This window comes from Abramis brama (genome assembly GCF_963993115.1).
Source record: "Abramis brama genome assembly, chromosome: 6".
Lineage (NCBI taxonomy): Eukaryota > Metazoa > Chordata > Actinopteri > Cypriniformes > Leuciscidae > Abramis > Abramis brama.
This window is the reverse complement of record NC_139968.1, coordinates 11,839,783-11,859,371: the sequence shown is the minus strand read 5'-3', so window position 1 is coordinate 11,859,371 and position 19,589 is coordinate 11,839,783. Positions and strand designations below refer to the sequence as shown.

The window sequence follows — 19,589 nt, the reverse complement described above, 5'->3', positions numbered from 1 at the left end:
CACGAACGAGGCGCGAGGGCGGGGTAGCTCTCTTGAATGTAAAGAGAGCTAGCCGTGGGCGCGGAACATCGCTCGTGTCCATCCGCTCTGACATCCTTTGTGCAGGTGCAGGTGGTTCGAGGCATTTGCAACAACGCCTCAAATTTGCTCTTTTAGAAAAAGTGTGACGCAACGGTGAACACACTAATGCGTTTAAAGGATATATAGCGCGGCGGATGGCACAGCAGAACAGCACCTGAAGGCGACATCCAGTTGAAAAACCATGAAAGCCGGCGTCCTCAGAACTGCAAGGCAGGTGGCTTGTTCCACTGAAGGCTTTTCAACGGCGGCGAGAAGGCTTCTTATTCAGAGATCAGCGAAGTGGTGAGTTCGCTGAAGGAGATAAAATCTGAGGTTCTAGGCCAGGGGTGGGCAAACTTTTTGGCTCAAGGGCCACACTGGGTTTTAAAATTTGACAGAGGGCCGGCCCAGTAGCAGATTATGAAACACGATCTCATGAAAGTGCGTATCTATACCACAAATTTTATTTCTCGTGCCATTTATACGGCAAAAATGTTTTTGCGTGCATATGCTACGCACTGTAAACCCCTTGGTTAGGATTAGGGGTGCGGAGTGCGTGCCTATTACACGCCATAAAGTGCGTATCATATGAAGAGTTTGGTTCCAAAACGCGATAAATCCATTTTGATTAATTTGAGTAAAAATGTGTTTTCTTTACCAAGAATTTGGCAAGATGAAAAACGCTATTTTCTGTTTCAAACTTTCACATAGCATATTTAGGTTATAATAACAAAACAAATTCAAATCCAGATTTTGATTTTCAAAGATTTATTATAAAAACTGATCATTTTTTCCCCAAAATGCAATAAATTCATAACACTTTTTTTCCCCAAATGCAATTAATCCATTGAATCAATATAAAAGTTATTTTTCATATTGAAACTGTTGAAAATACACAACAAAATAAGTTGATCCATCCACATATGACAGCCTGAACTCGATCAATATCTTATTAACGTTACAGGCACTGGACTAAAAATACATTCAATCAGCTATCGCTAGGAAATACCTCCTGAACTTTTTTGACGGCGATCATCTGTAAAACGGCTTAGTCCTGCTCGGTTTTCGTTGACTTTGAGTAAAACAACTGAAAGTTTTTCAAAAGATCCCCTGGGTTCAACGTGTCAGCGTGACAGAAGTTTGATGCTGTCGTGTGAGAACAAGCAATAGCCGGCATTTTTCCTCCTCCCGCGCCTAGTCTTCTTAATCTCCTCACGTAAATGATTAGATTTCGATGGCTTACGTTTCTTCCCTACCGCAGAAACCACCACAGGTTCATCAATGCCGTCAAAATTATAAAAGATTTTGTTTGATTGTTGATCAAAAAGTACAAAGTAGATAGGAAAAACTAGGATGCCGGGTGTATTCAAAGCGCTGCCGTTACTGTTTACAGTGCGTGGAATGGTGCGCTGTGATTGGTTGAGAGCGGATTTATCTCATTCTGCAGAGAAAGGAGACTGGCGTTTGTCGCGGTTTGGAAAGAAAGGGAGAAAACATGACAGAATAACACGGCGGATATCGCATTTTACATAAAATTTAAAATTGACTTTTCAATACTGACCCTATACAATACTGATTTTTGCAGGAACTCAATTTTTTTTAAAATGGCGTTTATCGCATTTTGGAACCAAACTCTTCATATGCACACGAAAACTGCGTATCATAAGCACTACAAATACAATTCGTGGTATTCGCACTTTAATGAGATCGGGCTGAGCAAACACATTTACGTTGTGGCAACATCTGGGCGAAATTCAACAACTGAGAGACGACATTCTGACAATACATTTTTTATGCTAGATATCCCCCATTTAGCATGTTATGTTTTGAGGTTAAAGGACAAATCCAGTGAAAAATGAACCTGGGGTTAATTAACACATGGTTACCGAGTCGATCGTTCCCTGCGATGCGTTTTCATGAAAATCGAATGTATAGAGTTTTATCTTTAAAAACAGATTAGCTCATAACACTAGTATATGGGGCACAGAGCAAGTAAAAATAAATCGCTAGTTAATACCACTAACAAGGCTCAAAATAGCCTCACACTAACACGGTAGCATAATGAGGGTCCCTACATACAAACCGAAGCATTGAGAACTTTGTAAGTGTACAGACAGTTTAATAAGAAGATACTTTATAAAGACAGTACATTACGGGTTGACATGCAGGATCCATCTTGGAAAACAGTCTCGACTAATCGAGCCACGAACGCCGTGCTACGTTAGATTTCACAAACGTAATTCCTATCGACCAGCTATCCTATCGACGGCGTTCGTGACTCGTAGCCTAACAGCCTAGTATGTGGCCCGCGGGCCGTGGTTTGCCCACCCCTGTTCTAGGCGGAGAATGGGCACTTTTATAGCCGTAGGCCACGCCCATTCTGGCGGGCTATGACATACCGGGGCGCAAAGTGCCCTGATTGGTTCGCACGTCTGAGCCGCCTCGCCATAGATTCGTGCAGTTGCCACAGCACAGCCAATGACCGCTCTCGCCGTTCATCTGTGTATGCTGTGCAGCTGCACTGCGTTTTAAAGATTTGGCTTCAATATTCTCGAGAAAAGGAGTTTTCCCATAGCGTAAGCTAACTAACGCAATACGAGAGACCTCTCGAAAGGGAACCTTCTTTACATCAAGATCACAGTTTAGTCAAATTTTACCCCAAATCTGTAAGTCTCTGCAGCTTCACATCATAAGCAAGTCTGCGACATAAACACACACATACACACACACACACAATATGGATCATTATTGAGTCATTAAACATTATAAAGTATTAGTTTCCAAAGCACATGATCTTCAGGGTCTTAAAACACTTCAGCATGACCTAGTCTTGTTACTTTCACATGACACTATCCTCATAGCTTTAAAACAGTGATTCACACATCAAGAGGAAGTTAAAGTCAGGCTTGCTCTGACCACAAGTGTAGTGTTTAATTCTGTTCACAATATATATAGCCTAATCTTTTCACTTTCTGAAAAAAAATTAATTCATACTTCATACTTATAGCAATACTGTATAACACTAACTGATATTTTCTTCAACTGTAGCCTATACATCCATTATATAAATAAATGCTAATGACGTTTTTGGCAGTCAGTAATTTGCTGCACTAAACACTGTGGTCGACACAAAACATGTTTATCCTCAAAGCAAATGAGCATGTATTAAAATTATCCGGGATTGTATTTCTTTTACTTTTTTTTGTTTTGTTCATGGCTTTTTTTTCTCTTTGGAGTCAGATGGTCTAGTTACATCACTCACCAACAGGGGCTAACAGGCTATGATAACCAGTTTCTTGTTTCTTGTTTTTGATTCACGGCAAAGTCCTATTTTGTTCTTTTAAGGGTAAAACGAAGTTCGAAATAATGTGAGCAGCGATATACTGTTATTGAACATCTGACGCCGCCAACACTGCGGAGAGCTGTGTTTAGATGAATATGTAAATGTTCTGCGTGCTTTCCTTTCAATATCAAAATAAACAACAAAATTTAGAAAACAGAAAGCATTTTAATAAAGCATAAGAAAAGCAACGTGGTTATATTTGCACAAGCTCTACGGCACTCTAGTAAAGTCATGTCATGTTTATTTATATAGCACTTCATACAATAGATTGCTTAAAATCAAGCAGTTTTACCGTATTAAACATGCTTTTGTACCTTTGGGCCCATGCAGGTTTTGTGTAGGCAGCCCACTTTCATTTCCCACACTCTGTTTGGCTGCTTTTTAAAATGTAATGTGAAATTCAATAAGAACTTCCATTTATAACTTTGCACAGAAGGAATAAAAAAAAAAAAAAAAATCCATTATTTGTGCTGGATTGTGTCTACAAGACTGGATTTTTTTTTTTAAATAGGGTACAAAATTGTACCATGCCAGTTAGTGGTAAAAATCTGTCTGGCTATTACTAACTATTTTTTGCCTACTATTAAAGCATGAATTTGATGTAAACATAAATAATGTAGTAAATAATATTCACATATACAGTTCATATGGGACATTATTTACTATTATAGTAAATAATATTATATATATATTTATTACAGCATTAAATAATATTTAAACCTAAACATTTTACAGACAGAATAACGAGTTTATATCTCTCAATTCTTCTAATTCTGAGATATAAACTCGGAATTGCGACTTAAGAGGGAAAAAAAAGTCAGAATCGTGATTTAAATTCGAAATTACGTTTAGGTTTCAGTGTTTTAATTATTAAGTGTTTAGGTTTCAATGTTTTAATTAATTATTCAGTGGACAAAAGAAACATCTTTCCAAAAAAAAAAAAAATCCATGTGTAACGGAGGCCAGCTAGTAGTTGCTGTGCGAGTAAACCTCACTCCTCTGATCTCAGTAGGCGCTCTAGCGACAGACACTAGAGGCTGCAGTCTTTAGCCTCCTTGTTAGAGCGCCTGACTCTCACGCTGGAGACCCAGGTTTGAGGCCTGCATAGAGCGGGGCGAGTAGGACCCGGGTGGAGGAGTTACACATAAATTCCATAAAACAGTTGAATGTTTTGAGTTTTAAAAACGCCATGTGATCTTGGAACTTTACAGCGCATACATTTAAAGATTTTATGTCTATCTCTCACAGCCTTGTTCTCATATGCATACAATTAGATTTGGCATCTACCCCTGGTCTATGACTAATATATAAACAAAATATAAATAAACTCACAGTAGTGAACCATGACTAGAGCTGTGTCTATCAAGTGACCAAACAGTGGAAAAGTTTGTTTGCAAGAAACCACGGCGCGTGTCAACCACAAAGAAGAGATGAGCAGAAGTGGGTGTTTTAATAGGTTAAAACATATTATAAACTATTAATACGCAAGCCAAAGAAAGAAAAAAAGAAAAAGCTGTGATTACCAGCTGCATGTCAAATCTTTATAAAACATAAAAGTAGCAGAACATTTGAGAAAAACAATGCAAGACAGGAATTTTATATTCAGACGTGCCATCTGATCTGTGGTGAGATTAAGCATTATTTGTTGCAAGTTTCATGAAACTGGGCTAAGAAGCTGCTTTCAGGCCCAAGAAACCCTGTTAGACTGTGGTTTACATGCAACTTCCACTGCTAGTCTGAACAAGTCAGCGCTGTAAAAGCAAGATCTCCATTCAAAACAGCAACATTTAATACCAGACAGTATATTTCTACCACTCTATACAGCATCGACCACACTGCATGTTTAGACATAAAACAATTCATTAAGCAGCAAACAAGGTAACACACAAAAACATGCATGCAAAATACTCTTGTTTGTGCAGATCAACCTTGTGGTTAAAACCACCAGTCGTGGAAACTCCCGTTGGACTCGAAACTTTATAACTTACAGATAGTCTTTTTGATTTCCTCTTGTGGAAAATAGCCCCAGTGCCCACTACTTTCAGCACTTTATGTTCAACCAGTAAGTATTTTAATTCTACTTTTCATAACTTTAAACATTGTGTGTCAAATAATCTCAGAACTGATAATTACTACCTGTCTGCATGCATACAAGCATGAGTACATAACAGATTTTGTTCAACTTTGTTTCAAATCTAATCTCAATTTTCATGTTCATTACTGTGCATTTGATATGAATCAGAATACGCAACTAAAATGTTTAAATCTATGAAATCCCACAAATAGAAGTACAGAAACGTTAAACTTTATATTTTTATTTACAAATTATGAATATTATAAATCATTAAATATCATACATCATTACGTTTTTATTGGCTGTAGAAGAGAGTAGATGGGCTGATCCATGGCCTGAGACCTGCTTCCACCGGGAGGCATGGATAATTCAATTTCAGCATACTGAAAAATTAAGATATTAGCAATGAATGGCCATATACTGTATGTAAGGAATAATGTACAGCCAGGCCATCATTATCATAAAATAAAACCTCCGACATGAAGTAGATGTGTCTGAACAGGTTTACTTTGCAATAATCTATTAAATCTATAAATGGACATGAAATAGAGATCTGACAAATAGAAGTGCGGTTATGTGAGATATAAAACTAGTGCAATGTACAACAGTCAAATATGCATTTTAGTGGTTGTTATACTGCACTGTAGTTGTTTAATATCACATATTCATTCAAATAATGGATCTACAACACTATGTGAAAATAGTATGCTAATTAAGTTAATTTAAAAAAATTAAAATAATATTCATTACACAATTATTCTTACCTGAGCTGCAGTGGTACTTTGAGGGATCTCTGAACTATTTTTAGATCTTCTAGTTGCATGAAGGCAGTTCTTCACACCTGCAGAAAACAACAGTGAATAAACATCACCTTTTGACAGTTTAAACAAACTAAATTAAAAACTAAATTAAGACTGATTTAAGATAGGATATTGTTACATATGTGTAGATCTAGATTTTGTCTACTTGTGGTTTGTTCAATCACCCTTATTTATAGCGCTTTTAACAATACAGATTGTTTCAAAGCAGCTTTACAGTGATAATAGGAAATTATTGAACAGAGATTCAATGAGACTTTTACTGTAGTAAAACAAGTTCAAACCTATTAATGCAATGGTCAGAAGCACATTCAGCAGGACAGATATGATGATGGTCATATTTCTCCATGGTATCTGGTGTTGTGGAGCGTCTGTAATATTATTTTGGACAAAGTCTGTAAAAGGTTTGTAGTTCAGTCTTTATTCAGTTTCTGTCTTTAACAGAGCAATAAAACTATTATTAGATCTTCATATTCAATCTGGAATCCATCATGTGGTTTATAAAGACATGAAATGATAAAATAACTCACCGCTGATGTAGATTTTGGTGCCGTTGCTGAATTTAGTTGGTTCACTAGTTTTCACACAATAATAAACTCCTAATTCATCAATGGTGATATTTTTGATGAACAGACGACTGTTAGTTTTCACTGAGTATTTGTGTTCAAAGGTGCTGTTTTCATATTCACCTCCTTCATATGTTCTATCATAAGTGCGTACGATCAACACTGGAGGATCCGGTAATTTCTGTTTGTACCAGTAAATCTCCTTTATATCAAGATCACAGGTTATAATCACATCAGATCCTAAAGTTACTGGTATGTTTGTTAGACTCTCTGTGGCTTGATACAACATGAACAGATCTATGAGAGAAAGAAAAACAAATTTATTAAGATATAAAATCAAAAGAAAACTGACTCAATCAAACATGACGTGAGAAACTCACAGATCTGCAGCTGTATGATCTTCATTGTCTGATCCAGATGAATAATATCTGCTTTAGTGATCATTCACACATCTCGAACTGTGAGAGGAAACACAAAACCTCGACCACAGACGAGAAGGGAAGTCAGAGCTGAACACATGATCACACAGCACTTTCGTATTAATTCATTTTTCAAATTAATTTTATATCATATGAAGTAAGCTGGATTATATAAAAATATCTTTTGTACAAAGATAAAACACAAAAGCAAAAGCAAAAAAAAAAAAAAAAACAGGCATACAAAAATGGCTAACAGAAAACGGCTTTAGTTACGCATATATTATGATTTGAAAAACAGCACCAACTCACATTGCAATGGAAATATGTTGGAGAGGTTTAAAAGAATCTGCACTTAATAATTTAGCCAAAATCATAATATCACTGACCACAGATTCAACTCTGGTGTTGAAAAATCTGTGTATTTGCAGTTTGAGGATTCCACCAGCAGGTGCTGTGCCTTACAATTACAGTTTCTACTTATATACAATAAGAACCTAGTAAAAAAAAGGATACTTTTTACATAGTAAACTATAGTACATTGCAAATATACTAACAAAAATAGTACTCTCTTTAAATATATAAAAAAATATATTAGCATCATGCTTTTACCTATTTTTACAATACAACTTTTAACACACTTTAAGTACTTTAGTAAACTTTCTAAAAATATATATTTTAGAAAAATATACTTGAAATGAAAATTCAGTTTATTTTTTAAAAGTGTATTTATTTGCACTTTATTACAAATATATTTTAGGTAAATTTTAACTGTGTGCTGGAAATGATCTCTGTAATAATGCATTGAAAGTATACTTTCAAAATACATTATAGTATACAATAGTATTTTGTAAAAAATATAGCTAAGTATTATTTGTCTATTAATGTGCATTTGTTATTGAAGACAAAGTGTGCAATTTTTAGTATACACTAATGGTCGGCGTAGATAGCCTCGTGGACAAGTGCGCCGACATGTAGCGCTGTTGTGCTTCGGGTGACCCGAGTTTGAGTCCCGCCTCGTGGAACTTTCCTGATCCCGTCCCTCCTCCCTCTCTCTCTCTCTCTCTCACCTCACCTCCTGTCTAGCTACTGTCCTATCCTAATAAACAGCAAAAATAAAAATATATAAATACACTTTTAATGAATTTGTAATGCACTTGTTACACAAAGTACACTTTAATATCACTAATCAAGCATGTATTTAGTTCCTACACAGGCATATACTTAAAGTATACGTGAAGTTGTTCCAATTTAGTACACTAAATACACTTAAAGTTATGCTTTACTACAATTTAATTACAACTAAAATATACTTAGTACAAAATTAGTTGTTTCAAAATAACATCAAGTTAACTAATCATTAACACACTTGAAGTATACTAAATTAATCTGGCTGCACGTATACTTGGCATATATATGAATATATATACATACACAAACCAGGGGAGACCCTTGCAATTTAGAATCAAGAAGATTGGAAAAATATTCCTAAATCAACATGTGCCAAGCTGATATAGACTCCTATCAAACAGACTTGAGTGCTGTAATAAAATCAAATGGTGCATCAACTAAGTATTAGTTCAGGGGTGTACACAATTATGCAGTTAGTTATTGCATTTTTGTTTCTTTCTCTGAAATGTTTCACTTTGGTTTGCAGTAGCATTACATACGTTTTTACATTAGCCTACACGTGCAACAGTTCTGATATGATTTATCTTTATTTTTTTTCTAGCTGTTTTAACAGGGGTATGTTTTTATTTCCACCATCACTAAATTATGTTTGTTATTTTATTTTGCTTTGTTATTAAAAATAAGAACAAAGATAAAAACAATAAAATGAAGACAAAATAACTAAATCACAAATGAAAACACTGCTTTATTTTTTTTAACAATAGCATTCAGGTAAGTCAGACAGCATGAGAACAGAGGGTGGATGTTTCTTATTTTATCCATCTATGTGACAAATTGCTTATATTGCTATATTGTAAGTCGTACTGTAAATGTAAAAAAACAAAACAGAACATTTATTACAGAAACAAAACAAGCAAACCATGTAACAGTATACAATATAAAATACTTGCGGGAACAAGTATTACGTCGCTAGACGCTATCGGGTTAACTCCTTTTCTCCTAATTTTGAAGCATTTAATTAAAAAACGCAGTGCCACTGCACAGCCATAACAGAGCGGCGATCTGACCTCGCTCATTGGCTGCTTAGTGGGAACTGCACAAAATTATGGCAAAGCAAAGTGTCTGCATGAGCCAATCGCAGGCCGGGCCATCAGCCTATAAAAGCAGCTCATTTCACCATAGGAATCAGGTTCAAATTGACTGAAGCGACAGAAGCCAGTCGCCAGCACGGCCATCTACACAATACTTGTTCCCTTATCTCAGGGAACCAAGGTTACGCAAGTAAACAAGACGTTCCCTTTTGAAAAGTTTACTCGTATAGCGTCGCCAGTGTTGGAAGCATCCGTGGAGATCCTGCATCCATGCATTTTACAAAATGTAAAGTGCGTGGGGCCAGGGACAGTCTAATTGGTAGGAATTTATACTGGTAGGCCACCCCTTCAAACGCGAACCCTGAAGAATGGTCTGTGATGGAGGGCTATCTGGATAGGGCACGGTTTAATGTTCAGTTTAACAACATTAATGTTCAGACCATGCTCTGTGTGCCAAACGTCCTATGAACGAAGAGCAGAATAATACACTTACACTGCTTGGCCCCTAATAATAAAGACTCAACATCAAATCAATGGAACCCAAATCAACGTCATAGTCCAGAGTGATAGCATTGTGATCCACTGGCCAAAACTCAGATAAAGTGCAGAGTAAGTCCCAACAGAGCAATTAGGAATCTTCTGTGATTGTGTTTCCATGGACGAGTTTCTTTGTTTTTGAGCTGGTTCTGTAGGCTTTTCTGTAAGAAAAACAATACAATGTAGAGAAAAGCAGTTCTGTAAATTCATTAGTGTTGTATAGAGATAAAATGCTGCATTATTGCAGTGTGAAATTTAAAACTCTGTAATTTATCAAAAGGATTTCATGTACCTTTGACAAAAAGCTGTAGCTTCTTTTTCGTGTTTGATTTTCTAATAAAACAAGTGTAGTGTCCTGCATGAATTAACTCCACATTTTTCAGCGTAATTGAATAGTTTCCTTTTACATACTCTGAAGAGAAACTTTCCGTTCGATTCTGGAATATTGTGTCCTGGTCTTCTAGTGAGAGTTGGCCATTTACAATATTTAACACTTTCTTGCTTACATTGTATCGCCAAAATACATCACTTTGTTTATTCTCATACAGACATGGCAAGGTGACGTTGTCTCCAACAACATGCACAAATTTGTTTGAGTCGTCCTGTAGAGACACTGGGGAAAAGAGTAATATACGTTAGGAAGCAAACAACAAAAACTGAATAGATATGAAATATCTTAACTGAGGTCTGTGAATACTAACCTTGGCCTGTGAGATGTAGAAGTAATACAACGAAGCAGCATCTGCACAAATGAGAGAAAGCAAAGTTAATATTGGTCTTTGATAAACAAAGGCTGGTTGAACCAACTATGATTCTTGTGCATATCCATTAACTAAGAATATTACTACTCAAGACAAGATTTCTGTTTCAGACAAACATTTCATTAACGGTTTCCATCCAAAGTTGCAAATTTAACTTTTTCCAATTTAGTGCACATCGCATAAAACACTTGCGAATAAGGTACCATTTTCATTACAGATGTTCAAAACAACAAAATCCTCTCACTTTGTGGGAAATTGGTGCAAAATATCTATAATAAAAATGGAAGTTTCTGCAATTGGGGAAGCCACTGACACTGTGGCTCTTTTTGTACATTTTAAATTAAAGACAAAACGCAATAAACACTGTCATTGTCATGTTATCTTGTGTTTGGAAGAATGTATTGGTTGAAAGGGAGGGAGGTCATTACACCCAACCATTTTAATGATGTTTTTCAGAATGATCAAACCAACATTTGAGATGCTGTGCAAATTAAATTGATCCACTGGTTAGTCCAGTTAAACAATCAGATCCTCTGTTGAGGCAAATCAGTTTTTTTCGAAACGAGGATTTATTCAGTAAATGCTTTCACTGTAGTTTGTCTTAACAGATCTAAAAAAATTAAAATGTATCTGCTTCAGTTGAACACAAGTGTTTATGTGCATTTTTAGAATTGATGCGAAATCTTGGTGTTTCCATCCAGCGGTTATGCAATATCCCAAAATGTGCTTAAAAATAGGTAAACTGAAACATTGCTAATGACAATCGTGTCCAGAGGAGTGCATGATTTCAAAGCCATACATCATCCTTGTAGTGAAGATAATATTACCACACACACACACCACAGCCTGGGGGTTTACTGCCCAAGACCAGCCCCATCTTGTTTCAACAGTAATACAGATAGATAACAACTGACATACTAAACTTCTTAAGCAATCATTCTGCAATCAAACTTCTGTATCACTACTAGACATGATGCATAGGCCTATGCAGATTTATTATTTTTCTCTGGGTATGTGTGTGAGAGAGAGAGAGAGAGAGAGAGAGAGAGAGAGAGAGAGAGAGAGAGAGAGCTTTTTAATTCATAGTTAATTCATAGCACCAGTGAATGATGCACTGCTTTAAATACAAAGTAAAGATGTGTGACAATTTACTCATTCATTAATTTACTCAGAATCATTAATTCGCCTCACTTCCAGTTGCCAATAGTTATTGGAAGCCTGATTAATTTCAACGAACCAGTTCACAAAATGATTCAGTGGTTATTTTGCTCCATTGTGTAATGACGACACTAGAATGTATTTCAACTCAGTGTCATGGTAAGTCACGTTGAAACGGTAAAATAAAACTGCAAGTTAGAAAAAAATATGTTTTTTAACCTTTAGGTCCAAGATCACACAGCTGAGTGTTTTTGAATGCTTTTGTTGTTGTTGTTTGGTTAAATAATTAGGCCAAAAGGGGGAGTGACATTTTACCTTTGTGAGTATAACTGCTTTCAGTTTGCTTTCTTGAGCTAAACTCATGCAAAGTGTATGCACATAGAAAAAAAAAAAAAAAAAAAATCACAATGTCTGGGTATGCGAGTAGAGGTAGTGCTTCGCGGACTGTAATCCAGTGTTTTGGATGCCAAGTCATATGGATATACATTGTTTATAGTCTTTAATTTGTCCAACTGTTGCTTGGCATTGATATTTAGTTTTACCTGGGTACGGTCCATTCTCTTTTTCTCATCCTTTCTCCATATTATTGTTCTCCTCTCAAGATTTCATCAATGTATGCAAACAAAACAAAACAACTAGGTATTGGTATCAATTTCAGTATCTGTCAGCACATGAATCCACAAGAGGGCGCAGCTGTCCCAGCATGCAACAAGGCATGACATCTTCACACTCTATATAGGGTAAGGGTAAGGGAAGTCCTGGACGATTACTGACAGACAACACGCCGGGTGATATCAGAGTAAAAACATTAGGAGAACTTTAGCTGAAAGTTAGGGGAACATTCTGCAAACCTAAATATAGTGTTCTATTTCTGTAAAGCAAAATTTCCAGGGCTAACCAAAAACAAAATCTTAACCCTCTCGTCAACAGCACAGCGTTTCCCTCAGGCAACAGAAAGTTTTCTAAAGCCCTATGTTTCTTTAAATGATTGCAATTAGAAGAGTATCAAAAAAAGTATCAAAGGACAGTCCAATAAGGCTTGGGAGTCACTCAAGCACCATTTGAAGGTGGGACGTCCTTTTCTGACTCATGGCTCACAGGAGCACATGGTGTGAGAAGGCAAGATTGTTTGCTTTAATATGCTTTGCTTATTTAAAATGACATGAACTGTACATAAAAAAAAATATGTGTATGAAGGTGTAGAGAAGCCTTTTGGCAGGTTTTATGAAGTTTTATTTTTATTTTGCATGTCCATGTTTTGCATGGGTCAGGGAAATTAATAAAATGTTCCCAAATGAGCCAAGAAATTATGTGGAATCATTTTTATCATGTGCCATCAAAATGTGTCTAGTAGATGGTAAAACATGCATGTTTTCCTGGGAACCAAAAACTAAGCGTCTGACATGGGCGGTTCTAGACCCTTACTGGGGTCTGTTATTTCAGACCTCCTAAAACTAACAAATCTTATTTAAAAAGTGTATTTTTTACTTTTAAAATTAAAAATTAAAATAACATGTTGACAAAAAAAAAAAAAAAAAAAAAAAGAGACTAACAGGCAATTTAATTAATGTTTTTATATATATATATATATATTCTCTTTGCCATTCTTCATGAGGGGTAGTAGGCCTTCGTTAATAACTAATATCCATTCTAAATAGTATTTATTACTATTTAAAATAAGTGTGTCCCAAAGCATAGTATGTTGAAAAAAGTATTGTGGGATCCTGACACTCAGTATGCACTAAAAATACACTACTTGTGCAGTAAACATTTTGTCACTGATAAGTCAAATATCCAAAAGTCAGTTTTATCCATTATATTTCTGTAAGCTAAGCTATCCTTAGGCTGTCGCCGTTTACGTTCCCCTCCCCTCTGTCTCAATTGCCTATATCCACTTTTGTCTCCTTAAATGCTTGTTTTTTTGGGGGTTGACAGCTTATAAAAACATATTTCTGGGTTTTTAGCTTGTTTGCTGTACACCATGTCACATAGCAGATTTTAGACATTGTTTTGTTTTTGCTATAAGTCAGAAATTACAAGGAGGCAGCTTCTAACAATGCAAAGGCCATCCTTAAAAATGTTTTGGTCATGGTGATTACTTATATATGAATTTAAACACATTTGCATATCATGACGTCACTGACAGTTTTTAAGCGGTGTTGAGAGAAAAAAGACAGATTTTGAGAAAAAAAATTATATATGTTTTATTAAATAACATTTGAAAAACATGTATGAACTGAACTGAACATGTAAGGGCGGCGCTGCCAATAACGCACCTAAAAGCTGTCACAAAGAACCGGAAAAAATAATGATTATGAATATGTCAAATATACAGAGGTGGACGAAGTACACAACTTCCTTACTTGAGTAAAAGTATAGATACTACTGGTCAAATATTACTCCGTTACAAGTAAAAGTTGTAAAGACCTATTTTTACTTAAGTAAAAGTACAGAAGTACTCGATTTTCAAAAATACTTAAGTATCAAAAGTAAAAAGTAAATGTCAATGCATTGTTTTATTATTGTTGCATTGTTGTATGTAATACTTAAAGTACTGTATGCCTCTGAATCTACGCCTGCCTACCTACCATCATATCAATATCAAATTTATTTCTAGAACACAGTTCCAGTAGTGGGATTGAATGTGAGATTGAATAAGTGCACTCAATAACGTCCACAATGGTTTCGGACACACAAATGGCTGATCCCTCAAATATTGCCCTATTTAAAGTTTTTTGGCTTTTAGTATGAATATGTTAGCCTTACTGTTATCTATAAGCTAGTGTGCTCCAAAAAAGTGACAAAAGTCGCATTTAGAAGACCAAACCCAACGCTGAAAATGAAAATCAGGTTTATGTCAGAATCCAATGTCAGATTGACGTTGATCTCCAACGTTGAACAGACGTTGTATTGTGGCTGAAAATGAAAATCGGGTTGACGTCAGAAACCAACATCAGTCGGGTTCTGACGTCAACCCGACTTTCATTTCCAACCAAAATGCAACCCCTGCAACCAAAATCATGCACTGACTGATGTTACTTTCTACTCAAGGACCTTGACAGAATTGTAGTGGAGTAAAAAGTACGATATTTGTCTTTCAAATGTAGTGAAGTTAAAGTAAAAAGTTTCCAGAAAAAATAATACTCAAGTAAAGTACAGATACTCAAAAAGTGTACTTAAGTACAGTACTCAAGTAAATGTACTTTGTTACTGTCCACCTCTGCAAATATAGCAAGGAGACATTTCAATTGTTTATTAATAAGTGTTTTCTGTGTCAGTGTCGGCTGCAAAAATGAAGATGACGATGCTGACTCGCGTATAATCAACATAGATGAAATAAAAAAAATTATATATATATAAAATTCTCATTTTTTTATATATATATTTTTTTTATTTAAACAAATATGAAACTAAATCGTTTTATTTGTCTAGGCTACAACACATAGGCCTATTAGCCTACAGTAGGCCTACCGAGAAATTTAATGTCAGAGCGGGATTTGAGCGAACGCCGTCTTACCGTTGAGCATGTCGGGGGAGAGGTACGATTTTCGAATAATCATCAAATATTATTTTGCTTGATATGCCAATCCTTAATATTTGGTGTTTTAAAGAGACACTAAGGAACTTTTCCTCTTCGGTCGCCCTACAGGTTGGAAGCGGAATTGTCTATTACCGCTGTCGTAAATAGTTTCGCCACCCACAGCCTACCGTCGCACACACGCTCGCTGTTTATCCAGCACCGGCTTTGGAATGAACAATGTCCACTGACAAGGTAGAGTATGTTGCATGATTTCATGAAAGTATGATGTATTGCGAAATCAGAAATGAAGGAAAAACTAAATAATGACTATTGTAACGCTTGACGTAAAGCAAGCCAAATTTGTAGTTTTCTTATGTCTCATTCGAACCACAGAAACGCGACCCGGTTTGGCAAACTTGCATGGTGTGGTTATAGCAGATATAGGGCTGCAAAGCGAATCCTGAAGTGCTTTTCACCCTGTTACGACTTGATGAACCACTGATACGATTTTGGAAACATTATTTTAAGGTAAAAAATGTTACTTAGTGTTGCTTTAAATGCCTGTTTGAGGTCTCTGTGAAAGTTTTACAGCAGTCTTTTAGTGCCTCTATCAGAGCGCTCACGTCCGTAACAATTTTTTCCTCATAAATGCGAACACGAAAAATAAAATAAAATGAATATTTTATTTTCTGTGGAGAGCCAACCCTTCTTCATCCGGTGGTTATATTACTTTTGGTTTGCGCAGTGTAATTGACAGAATTACTAAAAAATATTTTGCCACCTAAAAGTTAAAGATTGTTTGTGTAACGCATGTGTATTTCCCTCATATATATAAATATAAAACGCATGTGTAGACTGATATTTTTCTAATGTCTGGACTCCTTTATTAAGGGAGTATGGATGTATAAACAGACGTTTCAATATATTGGTATTAAATGCATTTTCTGAGAATTTATATTTCAAGTTTTGACTTCAAATGTCACGTCCTGTCATAACGCTGGAATTGCCCAATAGTAATTTAAATATGTGGTAGCATTGGATCTGGATGGGAAGGATAACTCTGGGAGTTGGAAGGGGTGTGTCGCGATTCTGCCTTCTCACACCGCGACACAGGTTCGTGGATCTGAGTGTCGCGATTTCGGTTTCATTTCGCAAATCGTTACAGCCATAATAATCATAGATTACGCCAATGGTTTTTATTTAAACGAAAGAACGTAGCCTACGTTTGTAGGCCTATAGGCAATTTATATTCATATTACTTACTAAAATATAATTAATATTATTTTATTGCATTTGTAGCATATAGTTGTTTGAAGAGTAAAAAAATTAAATAATAATAATAATAATTCTGGCAAGTTTACAACCGGCAAGTCGATCGGACTAAAAGGAAAAATAATAATAATTGGGTCGGTCCTAAACTGACAGGGTCGGTCGGGTTACGGCAAACAAGAATATTTTTAAGGATGGCCAAAGTCAATGGAGACGGTTGGATTGTATTTTGGAGCTCCCGAGTCCCACCCCCATTTGGGAATCTCCAGGCTGCAGTCATATCCTTCTCCTATCATAAGACAATCTCTGTTAGTGGACAATAAGTCACGTGACTGCAAAGAAAAGTTTCTTTTTTTCACGAAATGTGCGCTCCAGCACGGAGCTTCATGAGAATTGCACTACATAGCCTACTCGATTTGAAGCAGTGTCATCTGACTAACACTATTCTGAACACATTACAATTTATAGTTGATTCAGTTTATATGGAGGTCTGTGTTTTAGGTTAATCTTTAGGTGGAGCTTTGCCCCTCCTACAGACGAGATGCGGCAGTTTTTACTGTTAGTAAATCTTCTTAAAAAAATCTGTATTACAAAAACCGCTAACGTTAGTCTGTAAATAATTGTGACATGATCATGACTGCCATCGGCAATCTCACCAATCGTTAAGGCCGAACTTCGAAGTTCGAACACTAATCCTACTCAAAAATTTAACACGTGTTGTAAACACGTGTGTGACACGGTTGTACCTTAGTGCCAACATACCTTAGTGCCATGGTGATCATGTAGTAGCGGCCGATCGCCAACAATGATCAGCGGTTTATGCGTCTTCACGTTTCTCTTCCTGTTTTCCAAATGTTTCTTTCTTTATGGCTGTGCTCCTCTCCAAATTCGTATCCCCTTCTTCGCATAACTTCCCTACGTCTCCTGCCCTGTACCCAACAACGACAATTGTCTTCTTCTTTTGGTTTTATGGCGGGTTGCGAACCAACTTTAAAGGTGCATACCGCCACCTACTGTGATGGAGTGTGAAAATAATGAACTAAATACTTCTATATCCTATTTAGTCCAGTCATTTTAAGCCAAAATGGGGGTCAACCTTGAACAAATTGCAACAGAAGCAAACTCAACTGATTTTGTATCCTCAATATGTCCTGAGTAAGGAAAAAAAAAGTCCCGAAGAATCCCATTAGGGGAAAGTTTCGAAAAAGACCCAAATACAGCCTATGCAAGGGATAATGTATTGTGACTCTATTAACAGAATTTTTGGAAATAAGACATAAGAAAACCAATAAAAGCGGCAGTTAAGACTTGAGGCAAAAACCGCAAATATTTCCATATAAGCTCTTTTCTGACTTTTCCACCTTCCACGAAATCTCAAAATACTCTTGGATAAAAACCAATTGATAACTACTTGAAATTTGTATATTTATTTACCTTAAACTGCATAAACGTATTTTATTTGCTTCCACCCGAGAGGCTAAGAAAATGGCGGCTTCTCCGACTGCTGTCGTCTGTGTTGTTGCGTAACGTGCATGCTCACTTTCACGTCCGCGTTCCCAACCCAGCACCGCTGGGTTACAGATTAAGAGCGATTTTCAACCCAAATTGGGTTACATCAACCCAGCATCCTTACCCAACAGTCTCAACCCAGCGTTTGGGTTGAAAAAACAACCCAGCATTTTTTAGAGTGTATTCATACGCCTATTCATTCTTTTTCTCATGTGAATAGGGTAAAATTTAACCTTTAGATTTCACCATGAAAATTACTGAGTTGATTACTTAGGCTACATCAAGACAAACAAAAATGTATTACAAGTTTTTTTAAATTGTTTGTTAACATGGACAAACGGTGCATAATCTAATTATGTATGTGCTAATTTGCATAAATACCACAACAGATCTGAACATTGGGTATAGCCAGGTGAAAATGTCTTGTTGAATCTTGTTGACACATAACAGTAAAATACTTAATGTTAAGGTCTGAATGGAACCCATTTAGGCTACCCATGAGCATTAATACATGGAGGCAGGAAGAAGTACTTTAAACCAGCCTTTATTAATTTTTAAGAGATTGGGTTTGGGGCTGGGTCTGTGGGACTGTTTCTGGGGGGCGAGTCTGAGCGAAGAACAGGAGACAATGGTAAGGAGAATGCAGAAGACAAAACGTAAGTAAAATAAAAAGTGAATCCCCAGAAACAGTCCCACGGACCCAGCCCCAAACCCCATCTCTGCAATAATAATGAATAAAGGCTGGTTTAAAGTACTTCTTCCTGCCTCTATGTATTTGGGTCTTTTTCGAAACTTTCCCCTAATGGGATTCTTCGGGACTTTATTTTCCTTACTCATGACATATTGAGGATACAAAATCAGTTGAGTTTGCTTCTGTTGCAATTTGTTCAACCTTTTTTCATAAAATGACTGGACAAATTATATAGGCTAACCCACAATTCTTAATAAATCTCATGATTGCATTTATTTGTTTTCCTGAATTTGGACCATCATTTAATAAGTTGGTTATAGTGAATTCCTGGCACCCTACTGCTTGTAATTCTTCCTTAAGAATCCCCCTTTCTTTAATATAAGCCTTACATTTCTTCAATACATGTAATTAAACAGACATCACATAAACCTGTGTTATGCTTCCCTATAATGTGTAAAGTATGATTTAGATTTGAATGTCCTGTTCTTAAATGTGTGAAAATAACTTGTTCTCTTCTACTTAAGTTGTGAATTAGATTGCCTCTCTTTATGGTTTTTTGGACCTTGTAATAGTGCCGACCTGTATGACACGAGTCCCAAACTGTCTGCCATTTCTTATTGCACGCTTCTAAAATAAAATGTTTTC

The 19,589-nt window shown here is 36.2% G+C and overlaps 1 protein-coding gene across 3 annotated transcripts in view; it reads right to left on the bottom strand.

Moving 5' to 3' along the window:
* Positions 1-4,255: 4,255 nt before the first annotated feature.
* Positions 4,256-19,589, bottom strand: part of LOC311084348 (uncharacterized protein) — a 195,010-nt gene continuing 179,676 nt past the window's right edge. Inside the window, exons 2-7 of one of the 3 annotated variants that reach the window (XR_014606487.1) lie at positions 17,507-17,523; positions 10,738-10,778; positions 10,329-10,649; positions 6,580-10,197; positions 6,242-6,318; positions 4,256-5,860 (exon numbers count right to left, since the gene is read on the bottom strand). Coding sequence is in view for 1 of the 3 variants with exons in the window: in XM_084116317.1 (XP_083972443.1) it covers positions 5,765-5,860; positions 6,242-6,318; positions 6,580-6,690; positions 6,826-7,158; positions 7,242-7,305 (681 nt within the window). In the remaining 2 variants the exon portion in view is untranslated. Of the gene's footprint in view, positions 5,861-6,241; positions 6,319-6,579; positions 10,198-10,328; positions 10,650-10,737; positions 10,779-17,506; positions 18,781-19,589 lie in introns of those variants that run through there. The other 2 variants (XR_014606488.1, XM_084116317.1) reach the window with 2 other exon arrangements.